The sequence below is a fragment of the Homalodisca vitripennis genome, unplaced genomic scaffold (assembly GCF_021130785.1).
Source record: "Homalodisca vitripennis isolate AUS2020 unplaced genomic scaffold, UT_GWSS_2.1 ScUCBcl_5625;HRSCAF=12434, whole genome shotgun sequence".
Taxonomy (NCBI): domain Eukaryota; kingdom Metazoa; phylum Arthropoda; class Insecta; order Hemiptera; family Cicadellidae; genus Homalodisca; species Homalodisca vitripennis.
In genome coordinates, this window is record NW_025781734.1 from 23,426 (window position 1) to 39,538 (window position 16,113).

At 31.8% G+C, this 16,113-nt stretch overlaps 1 protein-coding gene and 1 long non-coding RNA gene across 2 annotated transcripts; both read left to right on the top strand.

Moving 5' to 3' along the window:
- Positions 1-2,055: 2,055 nt before the first annotated feature.
- On the top strand, positions 2,056-12,154 carry LOC124373456 (alanine aminotransferase 2-like). Its single transcript, XM_046831833.1, has 6 exons — positions 2,056-2,559; positions 7,585-7,668; positions 9,322-9,430; positions 10,296-10,427; positions 10,829-10,946; positions 12,139-12,154. The coding sequence occupies exons 1-6, from the start codon at positions 2,350-2,352 to the stop codon at positions 12,152-12,154; spliced, it is 669 nt and encodes a 222-aa protein (XP_046687789.1). The 5' UTR covers positions 2,056-2,349.
- Positions 12,155-12,638: 484 nt separating this feature from the next.
- Positions 12,639-13,678, top strand: LOC124373457. The gene is made up of 3 exons (XR_006923436.1): positions 12,639-12,770; positions 13,432-13,512; positions 13,604-13,678. It is a non-coding gene; the product is annotated as an uncharacterized LOC124373457 (long non-coding RNA).
- The last annotated feature ends 2,435 nt before the right edge of the window (positions 13,679-16,113 follow it).

Here is a 16,113-nt window from a genome sequence, read left to right on the forward strand (position 1 = left end):
TTCCAAAGGTGATGTTAAATGAAGTCAGACAGATAAAGCGCTGGGCCAATAAGTATAGAAGCTGTGATAACTCACCATGACTGTAAGTCTATGAACTAAGAGAGTAAACTGTGATAACTTAGCCTGTAGACAATAGCAAAACTTAAAACTTCACAAAATTTTAACTTTAAGTAAAAAATTTGTTCGTCAAGAAGCATGAAGAAAAATTTGTAAAATTAGATTTAATTGACAGTTGTTTATTCTTTGTTCTTCAATTTATTTGTTTTGTAGTTAGGATTGTTTAATATGTATATCTTTGTTATTTTAAATCATTCACTGTAAAAGTTTTAATGAGTAAAATTTTGTAATGAAAATTTTCAATTTTACCACAAAATTTGGGGGGTATCTGTAAACGGGTATAGGCCTAGCCTGTAACCTAAATCAACTTTTACAATTAATAATAAATTCGGGAATAATATAATACAATAAATAATATTTTTCTATTAATAATAAATCTAAATGAATAGGAATCCAGACCGACAATTTAATTGCTTAGTTAATGTTATCATTCTCATATTTGAGAATAATCAAATTTCAATTCATTATGAAGCTTAGTTGTGCATGGTGACATAGCCCGTCACTGACAGTTTTGTAACCTCAAACATAAATCTCGAATGGTAAAGTGGCCATATTTAATAAAACTCGATAGTTCCTCATCAACATCAAAGAACAAAGGTAAAACACGGCAAAACGCGTGCCACGATTGGCTAACGTAAGGATTACTCTCATTGGAGGGTAGCGACCCCGCGGGAACGCAAACTCGTTCTCTGCGCACCGAATTCGAGTGGGTTGTTAGCCAGAGGTAAAAGCGGATCATTTTTCGACCAGAAAAACGGAAAATTTCCGTTTTGAAGGGTATCACTTTTCCCTCTCTGCGCTACTGACGCGGAGTTTGGGAAAGAGAGAGTCTTCTTCCTCGACCTCTTGATGATGTAGTACGTTGTGAAACAGTTTTCAAAATTTTTCAATTATTAATCAGTCTTTTTTCAATGTGATCCAAATTTAAATTTTTCAATTATCTGTGAGGACCGCCGTGTCGCCATCATGGGATTTGGTGAATATGTTTAAGAGTATTTAAACCTTTTTGATCAACATTTTTAACTAATCAGACTCTAAATTTTAACTGCTAGGGAGTAGGGGTATTTTCTAATTAATTATTTCAAGCTAATTGGATTTTGTGTTGTAGGATGTTATTTTAAGCATAGCCATAATTTTCATTTCATCAAAATCATGTTTCATTAGTATTAGTTTTTTATTCAATAAATCTAAAATTTGTTTCTATCAAAATTTTATTTTCATTTTACCACACATAGCTGCCCTACGCCGCACCCATTGTAAAAACGACCCTGTAAAGACAAAGAGTCTAAAGCTAATATATTTTTCACAAAACCTATCTTTTTACTATTTATTATTTGTAACGTATCCGTTACAACCCTGTATATAATTATATTTTAAAGATTGAAAATTGAACAATTCAAGACTCAGAGGATAAGGTCAATTCAATTTCTTATAATTTATTTAAGGAACTGGTTATCATCTTCAACGGATATCAGTTGTTTATGAAATAGAACAACCCAATTTTTAAGTTTTTTTAGATGGCAATCTTTTCTGGTTGGGCATCCTGGGCTATATTATAGGTTTAATAGATTAAATTGGTGACTTAGGCCAAATGGATTAGGCTTCCACTTAATCCAAATAAAAATTACTACATTTGTAAAAAAATTAATTTTTGTTTTGTTTTTTTTTATTCATTGTTGAAAAATAAAAGTCTACTTTCTTGATAACTTTTTGGAAATGGAGTTGAACATGGAATTAGTGTTTCGTCCCAGAAAACCAGATTGCTAAGAAAAGATAAGCTGCACAAATTTTGTCCATGAATAATTTTTAGCATACTTATAAATATTTTATAAGCAGTTTTTCTCAAATATTCACAAAAAAATGAAAATAAATCTTACAGTTTTTAAATTAATATTTTTTTCTTATTATACCATTAATAGTTTTAATCGCGGGTACTTTTTAGCGAGCCTATAATAAAGTAAAAGTTAAAAGTTTGACATATCACCTGAAACAGTAAAAATGAGTTCTTTAACCTATATGTTTAACTATCACAAAAAGTTAAACTTAATCTGTCTGAAGAATAGTAATAAATGGCAAAGATTGTAATTTTGAGATAACGGTCATAAATAATATTACAGTGACAACTAATATCGGCGATAACCGTTGAAAGATTAGAGTAGCCAACAACAAGGTCATCTGGCCATGAATTGCTGATAGAGAATCATTAACAAGTCTGAGTGCGCTATCAGTTTGATGCTTGTTGGGATTGTTGTCTGTGTCACCGTTCTCACTGACTCGACGTTGGTAGTCGGCTCTGGTGTGACAGGTCAGGAGATGCCTTCCCTTCTCAACTCAGGTCGTCTCCACATCGGCAACATCAACCAGAACATTGTCAACACCGAATTCGCTGTCGAGGGACTCGTTCATCAGAGGGCCCTGGAGCTAAAAGTCGAGTTGAAACAGGTATTTATGATATGTAATCATTAATTCACCAATTGAAATGCAAACATTTATTGTAAAGTTAGATTTGTGAATTGTAATAAGTTTTCGAATTGATAAACATTCTGCCTGAACAAAGCATATTTTCGAGACTACTAATCTCATATTTTACGTAAAAGTTAGATTTGTTAAAGTTATGCCTATCTTTAATTTGTAAAATTGTACGAGATTTCTATTTTTGTAAAACATCCTTATAGATTAAGATTAAAATTTTATAAGTTTTAAGCTATTTCAGCTCAGTAACTTTTACTTCCATATAATTTTCAGAGTTATAATTTCTGAGAACTGAAGTCGGTTTTAAATTTTGTACCACTCATAAAGTTATGTATTATTGATTTGAAATTAATACGGAAATAATTATTTTAAATTTGAAACAATTTGTGTTGCAAAACTAAAAAAAAAACTAGTTGAATTAGTAGCCTATGTGACCATTTTAGTTTATGTATTTTTAATTGTTACTTAGTTTTTATTTCATTGTTCACGCGAACTAACTAGTAGAAATAAGAAAAGGTTCTTAAAATATCGTTTCACCAAGTTTAACAAAAACTTCACAAATTTGAAAACATCGTTAAATTATATAATAAATCATTATTACTAGACATTTCTTCTCTAAATCCCAAAGATTTAATACTAATAATATAATGTTTATACGTATCAGCATGTTTACGATAAGAATTTTATTGTTGGTGATGAAATTGGTATCGTGTGTAGAAGAAACTTACTTAATGTAATCAAATATTGCTAGTCACGCAATACTATTAGCATACATAACTACAAATAGCCATGTAATGTTATTAACATAGACAACTGTAACTATTTAGACAATGTTTTGACATCGACAACTATAACTAGTCAGGCAATGTAATATAAATTATTTGTTCAATGAAAACCTATGTAAAGCTTAGGTTTTAAAATTCGAAAGCATTATGAAGCCAAGGCATTCAATGGAGCAACGAAGATTTAAAACTCTGGGTTTAATGCTTTTATAATTTAATAATTAAACTAAGGCAATCTTGCATTTATTGCACAAAAGAACATTGATGTAGCCTATACTACATTTATTAGCCTATGAATGTGTTACGAAAGATCAATGTTACAAATTTTGTTTTTTTTAACAGCCCCATGTTCGGTGTTCATTTATATGGGGCGTCAAATATAGAAACTCTATTAAAGAAATCTCTTTAGGATGTAAGTTACTGTTTTATAATTGTTTCACCATCAGGGTCAGGGGGGGGGATGGTTAAGATAAGTGATGAAACATTTTACGTTGACTTCCACTTTAAAAATTTTCAAAGCTGTTGCAATATTTTTGTAGCACTCTGTCCGTTTTTTTACATCTTAGCATTACTTTCTATAAACATTCAAATTATAGATTTGACTTTTCCAAAATAAATTATTGATAATTTACAAATTCTTTGTTTAGGCTACATAATCGATAGACTTTGATTTTATTATACAGTAAATTAGATACCTACAGTCAAATGTCATTCGTTAAATTCGTATTGAAACTAGTCAAGTGCCATGGCTCAAGACATGTAATATTACATCACACTATTTCCTTATTACTCTAACATATAACTATAGATTAACTTACATGAATATATGTTACTGAACTGTCACTGAACGCTAATAAATTTATTATTTATGATAACCTCAACACTAGGATAATTTAATTTGGGTTATCACGAAAGAAATCGTGATATTATTATTATTGTTATTTTACTTAATAAACGTAGCCAGTTCTTAATAATGCGGAAATGTACTGCATTAACATTAAATGTTTTTTTTAATGTCAGTCTTAAAAAAATAACATCTGAATTGAGTTATAAATTTATTCTAATTTCTGATCTCAAATGGGTTCTAGACACATATTCTCACTTCCAATCACTTCACTTAATCTAATCCACATTCAAACATCAATCAAATTTGACTTTAGCGTCCTATTATTATAGTAAAAGCACTTAAAACTTCAACAAATGTAAACAATTATAAATCTTGTGTGGTTAAAAATTAAAATGTTAATGTTAATTCTGTTTAGATATGATGTCGCTTCAGCTGCTTATCTAAATCACAAGAAAATATCATTATTTAAAAGCTATGCTACAGTAATGTTTGATTCGAGAAGATGCAAAAATCTAGTTTCTGTTTATCGAACTATTGTAATAGTTTGATATTTTTTTAAATGTGTTCATTCCATATTATATTTCGAAAATAAAAATAATTTTCAACCTATATCAGCATAGATGATACAATGAGAAATGAATACTCTGTTTGAGCAATCAACAAACCCCTGTGTCTATGTGTCCATGACTACACTGGAATTTGCGGGTTCATTTATTACTAATGCCTTGTTCCAACGTCGTATAAGATCTACAATGAACTTGAACCAGGTTATCTTTTTCGAGAAAGAAATATTTACTTTTCCGGAAAGTCTGTACGATACAAATTTATTTTTAATTCTTCTATAATTTTAATACCGACCATTGATATTATAAACTGTATGGAGGTATCTATAATGATAGTTTATTTTATTCCATGACGAAGACTGCACATGGTGTTACTGTGTGTTGTGTAATAATTCAAAGTTTTAAATATCCGAGATATTAATAATTAACAGTATTGATTTATTCATTATAATGCGTTTTGTTTCTTTTAGTACTTTAAGTTGTTTTGTTTAGCTAATATTCTATTTACCGGCCTACTGTATAATATTCGTATTTTTTCCAATAATTTTACAACACTGTAACTCTACTCTTGCATGGACCATCCTAGTACAAAAAATATATATTTAGAGATCCCAATTCGAGCTGTGAATTTGATGGCGGTAGCTAATAGTGGGAATTACTTAATTAAATTAACTGGCAGTTCTTTTACAAAATAATTTATCGCTCAACGGTAGAACAAAACAAATCAAAACTAGATATAAAGGGAATGCTTAAAGAAGTTGTTTTGTTGATGAAAAGACTGTGAAGGACTCTTTATTTAGTGGTGGAAATGCACTGTACAACATTAATATTACATCATCTCAAAAGATTAAGATTACCGTAGCACCATTATCATACAAAAGTATAAAAGCGCTGATAGTACGACAATAGGCTACGTCGTGGATAGCGGCAGCTGAGTGGCGAGAAGGGTGTGGATGTAGCCGTCTGCTCGAGGACTAAACCCAAGACTGTCACTTTATCGTATAAACCTACGATTTAAGCTAGTATTTCTTGAAATTGAAATAAGAGGTTTCCCTTCCCAGAAGAAGAAATTAATAGACCGTCAGCCACACTAGTCCTGGTGGGGCAGAAATGCGACGTTATGAAAAGGTTTTTAAGTAACATTTTTTAGTTTGACTCACTTAAAACCAATTGAAAAAAAAAAAAACAAACGGAACATTCAAAGCATCGACAGCCAAACGTACAAAGATCGAATAATTGGCCTTCCAGCCTCCTGCCTCCCTTCCAATAGTGAAATATACTGCCAAGTGTGTTTACAGTTTTTTTTATTTTGCTTTTTAAGTCCCCATCATCTTCACGATCCTCCACTGAAGAGGACAATTTTTTACGAACTAACATAAGCTTTGGCCGTTCGACAGCTCTAAAATATTTGTAATGACGGATGCTTCTTTGGGTTTTCAGTAAAATATCGGTAATTATTAGTCTATTATTAAAAATCATGAATTCACATAATTATACAATATTATTAACAAACAATATATAAAATTAAGTTCTATTTCGGAACGATCCATTTTTTGTCGGATGCTTATTCAGATCAAATAATGTAACCTTGATTATTCTTATTTGATATTCTACTTAATTTAATTGTTCTTTATACATAACTTAGCAGTTTTCATGTATTAAATAGCAACGGTATTATGTTGATCGAGAAGTTATTAAGGGTTTTAAAGTGATGTTTATGTTGTTAGTTAAATGTAGATGTTGTGTTATTTCCTACATGTGTTTCTACTGATAAAAATTGTTCCGTTGTTGACCATTGCATGTACAACAGAGACCTGAATCTTATCGCACACAAATACAACAGTTTATATAAAAAACTAACTAACTCAAAATTGAGACTTAAAATTTTCAATAAAATTTCAAAATGTTTGCTTTTTGCTCAGCTCTATTTTAAAGATAGTAAAATTCAGGAATTCAGGTCCATATGTGGGCAAAAACCGTTACAAAACAATTTGCTTGGCCACTAAAAATTAATGATAACTGTGTTTTCTGTATTTTATCGTCTGCTCTATTTAAGTAACACTTTGTAACGGTAATAAAAAGAGAGTCTAAAATCAGAAACGTTAAAAATAAAACTTGAGAAATATTTTAAAAACTGAAAATAGTAGTAGGCCTACCCGTGGAATCATGTAAATCAATTTAAACGTCACGGTTTCGCCCGTAATTCAATCTCGTATTAACTCTCAATAGTTCAAATTCTTAATAATTAACGATAATTAATTTACGTTCTCTGATTTAATATGATTTACATACATTTAAATATAAATTTCTCTTCACTTTCTTTGTGTTCGTTCAAACTAGTACATTCGTACAATTAAACTGTATAAATAAAAAATTTTTAATTTAAATGTAGGCCTATTGCTTGTATATACGATTTTTAATTATGTACAGCACCATGATACATTTAATCTATGTGGTACTTTCAGAATTTAAGTTGGATTGGAATTAGATAAAACTACTTCTACCTTACTCAGACAGTTTCTAATGAATCTTTATTATATACACTAACACATTAATAGTAGAAATACACGATATCGTGGGGTTTCATTGTTTATAAACAAATTTATGTCATTAACACGTTTCTACCAATAATGCACCGGCTTAAAACTCTCTGGTAAGAACCGGTGTTTAATATGGCTTATACGCGGATCTCATGAGAAGGTAAGGTAGGCCACGAAGGTGATTTAATTATGTACGATTTAAATTAATAAGTACAATAGCTTTTACTGGGTATCTAAAATGTTGTATATTTGATCAATTTCAGGGAATTAAGAAACCATTTGAAGACCTGATTGAAGCCGACACAGGGGACATAGCTGATCAGAAGCTTATCACTTTTGTCCGACAGGTGAGTTGAATTTGTTAGGTTATGTTACTTTCGTGTAGTATAAATATTCTACACAGAAGTCTGTATTTAGTAAGTTCCCGTGGTTCTTTACTGAATTTATTATAACATACTGAATTTATTATAACATTACCTTGATTGTTGAGCGCCTCAGTAGCTGATATTGGGTTATTTACCATGCATAACTACAGCAAACAAAATTGATAGCAAACGTGTTTTAAACTTGAAGCTTAAGCGAGATTCGAGTTAAGCACGTTCTTTGTTTATATACTTGGATCCAATTCAGTCTCGTAAAGCACGGACGTACCGCCTGTCGTACATCGAGTACAGCAGACACTAGCCATATCTTGTTTACAAACAAATTCGAATTTGCAAAACTTTTATAAATAAGTTATAAAACTTATTTGAGACAACAATTTTTTTGTTTCAACAACAATTTGGAACCAAAAAACATATTTGATACATATTACACGTGATTGTTACAGCAACGTAACAGAAAATAAAAATAATTTGAGGTCCGGTGTTCTTCAAAGGTCTCTCTCTCATTTGGCCCCTTTTTATTTTTGATTATGTTTGATATTGACTTATTGTAAAAGACCGGACAGTTTGAAAATTGTGACATAATTCCTTCTTTTTAAGAAACCTTAAAAAACACACTAGTAAGCCGTACAAATTGAAGTGTATTGCCGTATATTGAAATGTTTAATAATATTAGTCTTAGCTATTAGAGCTCTAAATTACTATGGCATATGAATGAAGAATATTAATCACACTCAGCATCGTGCGAATATCTCGAGTCTTGGATCAATAGGTCTATTAATTTTTAAAAAATCAATCAATAACAGTAATTTCATTAAAAAATAAAATATTACTGACACACACTTCGTGTGGAGATTGCCTCTCTCAAAAATAATTGTTTTGATTTTTTACTTTATTTAAAGCGAGATGAATGAGTTATCGTCCACTCACATGCCTATTATTTAATCTCTGAAATGCATATATAAGTATAAGAGTATGATTCTTCTTCTGATATGGTCTTGTATAAAAGACCTGGGAAGAGTCTTGTAAAAACAATGAAACTGATTCACTTGAAGTGACAAAAACAAGGACAAATTCGCTAAAAGTATTAATTTACAAACCTTCGGTAAAATGAATCTCGGGACTCAAAACCTAAACCATATGTTTAAGCATGCATGAAAGCTAACAAATAATCTTAAGTTGTTTGTAAAATCTTATTTGAAACTTATTGCCTAGGAATAGATAAAACACTATAACATATTACAGTACTGTATAGCACAGATCACGATGCGTACACAACAAAAAGGAAGACATAGAAAACAAGATGAAAAACGAATTCATATTGTTTAGTTGTAAAATATAGAGACACTATACATTTTACTAGCTTGTTCTTATTGGAAACCAAACGCTTAATTTACGAACAAACTGTCCAATAAATGAGAAAAGTTTATTTTTGTGAGACCTTTCGTGTTTAATGAACTCATAGTTAGACCCACATAACTGAACTTAGTTATGTGTTCATTGAACACGAACGGCATCACAAAAATAAAAATTTCTCATTTATTGGAGCGTTTGTTCATAAATTAAGCATAGGAACAGTATGTTTAATATAAGAAAGTAAACTCAATGGCTTTTCAGGTGACTGCCGCAGCTTGTCTTCCTGAGCTTCTGGATGATACAACATTTCCTGATGATGTAAAATCAAGAGTTCAAAACTTACTTCAACATTTTCAAGGAAACAGCATTGGTGAGCAATCTAAGTACCTCATAATGTCCATTTATAAAAATAGAGATAGAGAAATAGATAGAGAATAGAGTGTTTATAGGCTAATTGAATACGCATTCAAAATCCCAGCAAGGATTCTATTCAACCAACAAGCTCTTAGTACAAACATGTTTACGGCATGTTTTTGCATAACCACTGTTTTTTCTAGGAACTAGAGTATTGAGACTTAGAAGATCAAGCAAAAAATCCTCCTACTCTGAAGAAAGAAAGGAGTTTCTTCACTTCTAGTGAAGATGAGACTGAACAAAAGAGAAATTCAAACCGGAGGAAGGACAAGGGTGGAGAACTTGTAATCTCCAATCAAGCTACTAGAGGCCTTTAGCTTCCAAAGGCTCCGAAGGCGCCAGAAGGTAGCAATTGGTCCACGATGATGGCCTCATCTGTTGCCAATTTTTCAAGAGAGGTGTAACAGGTAGTCTTTCATTTCCTCTCCCGTTCCTATTTCTGGAATAGCGCAGTAAGCAATTCATGGTGAGTTTTCTCATGATAGGTTCCCTTCCAATTAACCATTACCAAAGAAAATCACTAAAGCACTGAAAGGTCGAGAAGGGACTCCGAAATAAAAGCTCACATTTGAATTAGTTACTGAATCTATGAATATGAGTTAAAGATGCTCAATAGTTGTAGTGGATTTATTTCACGTTTCAAATTGAAAAAACATAAAATATACCAATAGTTTAAAGCTTTTTCATACCTTGTTGGAGTATTCCTTCGTAGATGTACATATATGTTTAAAACAATGTTTACTAAAGTTAATGATTTTAACTGGATTCCATATGACTTATTTGTTTCCAAAGGTCAAATTAAGTGTTCTTGGGTATTGCAGGTTCTCTGACAGATAGTTCAGGGTTGAAAATGGTGCGAAGACACATCGCAGAGTTTATAACGCCAGAGAGACAACAACCCTTCTCGTTGGGAAGATATCATCATAGTACCTGGAATATCAGCAGCAGTCAAGGTATGCTTTAGTATGAAATTCATCAATTCTTTAATTATATGTTTATATACTTTTATGATTATAATTTTTAGTTTTCCCGGAGACTAAAATAAATTCTTCATTGCATAGATTTAATGCCATTCTGTATATTTTGGTATCTAACGTAGAACTTAAAAAGAACTCCAGAGATTTCATTCTGGCAGTATGTAAATACTAAATTCCTATCACGAAACGAATGAAGATCCTTGATGGTTTGTGACAACTGGATTCTTAGGGCTGGCTCAAATTAAAGAGCATCATTATTAAATTTGTTGGGATGAACTTATTTGTTAATTTAGTTCCAATAAAGTATACTAGTTATAATTTAGTATATATGTTGTTGTAACAAGGTTATGTTCTAGTAGTGTCTTATTATATTTCAGATTTTGTCCAATTTGATGAATTTTTCTTCAAATGGGCTACCACCTGGTGTATTGCTTCCTGTTCCTCAGTTTTCCTCTTTTTAACTAGAGCTCTCACGGAGTTTTGGTGTTTAAAAAGGTAAGTACCAGGATCTTATCAAGTACATTAAATACACATGATAAATAAGAGTGAGTTACCAATGTTGTAACTATTTTTACTTCACTTAGCGTAAGAAGATAAGGAAACCCCCTAATTGCACTTTGTCTTACAAGGGTATTTGCACTGCTTCCAATGTGATAGGATATTCAGAATCGGTGAGGTTGAGATCACGACCTCCTCTTGTCGAAATTACATGTTGCATTGACAATGAAGAAAGAAATCGGACTATGTTTTAGTCCTATCATCTTGGGAAGACGCGAGGCAAGATTTGTTTCAACCTCTTCCAGTGAATCCGGACAGGGGATGGCACTCAGCATGATTAAGTTTATAAAACCCCTTAACTCTAAAGGAGTCCTCCAAACTAAAAGTAGACCAATAGATCGACCATTTTATCCTAATATCTCAACATTTTCTGTCAGTGAAGTGCCGCTCCTGGACATGCGTTAAGTTGCCCAGATGGAAGTGACATCGGTTTTGCTGCAGCCAGTGAAGATTCAACTGGAAGATATAAAACCTGTGGAAGTGGTACCTTCTGGAGAATATTATATTTTGAAACTATATCCAAGGCACCCTTTAAGTTCTCTCAAACAGAATGCTCGCCTAGCCGATGCCTCCACCAGTTGTGCCATTGAAACCAATTGTACCGCCTTTTATAACCACTTTTCCTTCACAATATTCTTGTACAACTAATATTTCGAAGATGGAACCAACATCAAAGTCTTCCGGTCCACACTGTTTCGAAATATGTTAACACAATTAACTTGAAATATTTTGGTGTGCTCACTGGGGAGAGGGCCATTTTCATTCAACATATGTTAAACCTAAACTGCCAATAATAAGCAGTTGTCTGTATAGGCGAGTTGGAAGGGGCAAAATCATAACTCGTCGGTTGGTAATCACGCTTCAGTAATCACGCTTCAGTAATCACGATAAAACTGCGCCCCTTTCAACTGACCTATACAGACGAATGCTTATTATTTGCAGTGTCAGTTAAATATTTGTTGGCCAAAGATGGTTCTCCACAGCGAGGATGAAATATTTCAAGAAGTCACTTGAGTGAGCTGCAAGTTTGCTTAGTTTTGACCGTACGGGTAGGCCTTACGAGTAATATGTAGGACTGTGTAATATATTTTTTGAACAACTAGTAACTAATAAAACCTGTATTATTTAGGGTGTCCCACAAGTAACCCGACACACTTCTCAGAGTTGGTTTCCTCTCACCGAAATAATGAAATAAGTTCATATAAACATTATGTCCCTGGAAACGCTTTGTTAGCAAACTATGGCTAGCGAAAAGATTTCTCCCGATTTTCTGGAAAGGACGGAAATAAAGCGAAACTGATGTTCTGGTCGCGTAAAGATAGTTGTTAAATTTTTTCATATGTATGGATTCAATTAAACATTAATTTTTTAAACTTTTTTGTTGTACAACAGTTTTTTCATGTAAAAGAGTCAGAAATAACATTAAATTCTTACTAATCTTGTTTTAAATAGTCATAAATACTGTTTATTTTGGTAAAAATTCCTATACCTGTACTATAGAAAAGTGTTGTGGGGCCAGAAATATAATATAATATTTAACTAACATGTTTATTGCTGTCTTCACAATAACATCATCATACTTCATAGTCATGCAAAATATAAATGAATTATTTGCTACTAACATTTTGCAGTTGGACTATTTCTTGGATGAGGAAACTGGTTGGTCTGTCGTTGTTGATGAGTTACAGCAAGTTTTACTGGAAGGCAAAACTCACTGTCAGCCGAGGGCAATAGTGGTGATAAACCCCGGTAACCCTACAGGTACTGTGTGACATCTTCTAGCAAAGTATTTACAACTATAGAGTATATATAATTCGTACACAGAAAAGGCATAATGATATCCAGCTCTATACACATCTAATACAGAACTCCAGTGACATCTAGTCAGTTACTGTTCAAAGGAATAACACTTGATAAAATAAAGATAAGATAAGATAAGACGGAGTCCAACCAACTCGGCTGCGGAAAATTTGGTAGTACTTAGACAGGTTAGGTTTTTATTTCGCTAATTATTTCTGTCTAGTAAGTAATACAAAAATATCTGAAATAATAAGTATATGGATCCGTTTAGTTATTATGACATTTAAAGTTATTAGGACACAGAGAGCTCTAAGAGGAAGAAGTAGGTCATAAAGTTACAAATTTTATTTTATTTTACTGTGAGTTTAAAAATTTATATTATATTATAACAGAGTGTTTGTTCAAATTAATTTGTCAGCTTTATTAAAAACAAGTTACTGAAGATAAAACAATTCTGCTACTAGCTCATGACTGAAAAAAAACAAAATATACCAAAGTAAAATATTAAGATTTAATTTTTCAAAACAATCAGCTAACGCTTTCTATCTGAAGGTGCTAAATCAGTCAAATGAATACGAATTATTTATATTTTTATTACAATTAATTGATTCATTTGTTGTAGGGCAATTATTATCAAGGAAAAACATGGAAGATATTATTAAAATTTGCAGAAAGAGAAAAACTATTGATAATTGCATTTGAGGTAAGAAAAAGTTTTATTGATCATATACATTAAATAACTTTAATTTATTTTTTATTTTTGAAATACTCAGATTAATTAAATTAATTTGCAGGTTTACCAGGACAATGTTTATGAAGACAATATATTTCAATCTTTTAAGAAAGTTCTATATGAGATGGAAGCTCCTTACAAAAACACAGAACTTGTATCTCTCATGTCCTGTTTCAGAGGTATCATTTTAACCTATTTAACAATAATTATCTTAGAAATAATTTGTAAAAAATCAAACATGACAGTAAATATATCTAAGCCTCAAATACAGAGTGTTAAATGCATAGTGCAGAGTGTAAGTTAATATGTAAGTCAATCTGCTTATTTAGAGCAGCATTGAAAGAGTTTTGCCTCAGGTATCTATAATAGAGGTGTTATTCATCCTTCTGTCATATACACGATTTACAAAGAATTATCAGATATTCAAATTAAATTTTCTTTACGAATGAACTCTACCATTTATGAAAAATGAGAATTCCTGATGCACACATGATGTACTCAAAAATCCACCAAACGTTCAGCGCAAATGACGTACAGTCAAAGACATTCAATTCTAATTCATTATGTTTTCGGCTAAGAAACTGAAGAACAATTCAAATAACCAGGGTATTTAATGTATTTAATGAAAAGGAACGTTTGATTTTTGTTGGTAACTAGAAGTGTGGGCCTCAACTTAAAAAAGGTACATGGCAGTCTTGACAAAAAACACATATGCCTTGTGGTTTAAATGTTACAAAACGAGCTGTGCTGGTGTTGACTAAGAATATAAACTTAGATGCGTGGTACCCCACCAACCTCTTTTTGAATCGGATACTGCTATTATCAAGTAGTTTTAGAGAAAAATTGTAATACTCTAACAGTAAATTCTAATTAATTGTTTAAGATTTCAAACAGTATTGTTTAGAAGCTGAAGTTAACTAAAAAAACGAATCTTTCTCTTTATAGTCAATATTAAACCAGACACTTCGAGATAAAATTTCAAATGCACAAATAACTGTTTCGGGTTGACATGCACCTGATATGGCATGACTCCTTAAAAGTAAAAACTAGAAATTCCTGCATACAAATTATTTATAAGTAAGTGGCTTCACCGATTCAGTACAGCAAGCATCGGCTCCCCATTCAAGTGATTCCATGTCATTGAATCAGCCAGTCGTATTAAAAATAAATTCTATAACCCTTTAATAATTTCAAAAATTACAAAAACTTCTATTTTTTTACTTATAATAATATTTATCCTTTTATAAATTTTGAGTTCCAATGTTCACGACTTAGAGCCTACGCACAGGCCCTAGTCTTCCCAAAATATAATGTCTTCAAAATTTATATCACTCTTCTTTTTTAAAATTTTAGTGGAATTAAATATAATTATTACAAGGTTTATATAATAAGAAATAACTATGTATAAGTACCGTATTGTTGCGCTCTGATACGTGGTTTTCAGACATTGTATGTATGTGCATACGTTTGTTGCAATACGTGTATAGGTATATTTGTAATGTGTTTTATTATACTATTTTTGGGAAAATAAACCATTTTCATTTCATACCAAACAGTTTGGTTCGAATTAAGAAGAATAACTATAGCAGTAAACACCTCAATTAAAAGACTAGCAAAACATAATTAATCGAGGAAATTATGTTTAACTGCATTGAAGTAGTGTTGCCTTTATTACTACGTAAACATATGATTACACGATTTTGTGCCTGTTTCGTTGTGTACTTACATACACAATCTGTTTATCTAGGATTGGGGTTGTGGACGGGCAATACTATAAAATAGCTTAACTACATTTATCATCCACCAAAACCCATTGTTCTCTAACCTGAGCTGCAACCTTTATACAGGTTTTATTGCGGAGGAGGTAGGTCTCAGAGGAGGTTACATGGAGCTTTATAACATCGGCCCAGCTGTCAAAGATTTTTTGAAGAAAAATATCATGATATCTGACTCACCTCCAGCGTGTGCACAGGTAGCGTTTCACCTGTTTGCGTTATTGTATTTATTTATCTTAGATGCAGATATCTTAGAAAATTCAAATTTAGCACACGAATGCCTCGTGACTTAAATAGAAATACACATATTTCACAACATCCATCGGGGATGAAAAATGTGGAAACCTAAAGGATGAAAAAACCTATATTTAGTTTTTAAACTTGAAAGAATATTCTGCAAATATGAAATTTGACACACATGTTTCTCATGCTCTCAACAGAAAACACAAGACTTTTTAATGCAGACCAAATGCAGATAGAGGTTAAAATGGGTTTTGAAAAACTCCAGAAGAAATATATATCATTTTTCGATTTCTCAGTTCCCTAACAGATGAGATAACACACCTGTCTTATGCTCTTAACATACAGAGATTGAAACAGGACTTTCGGACATTGGCCATCAGTGATTCAGAAAATTGGAAACAATAGGAAATGTCCTGAAAAAATCCTGTTTTATGAAGAGTCAACTTTATAGGGTTTAAATGGGGTAGCAATCACTAGAAGAACAATATTTTATTTTTTAATTTTCGCTAATCACGTTCAAAGCCCAGGAAAAGTGCCCGTAACTAGTTATAGA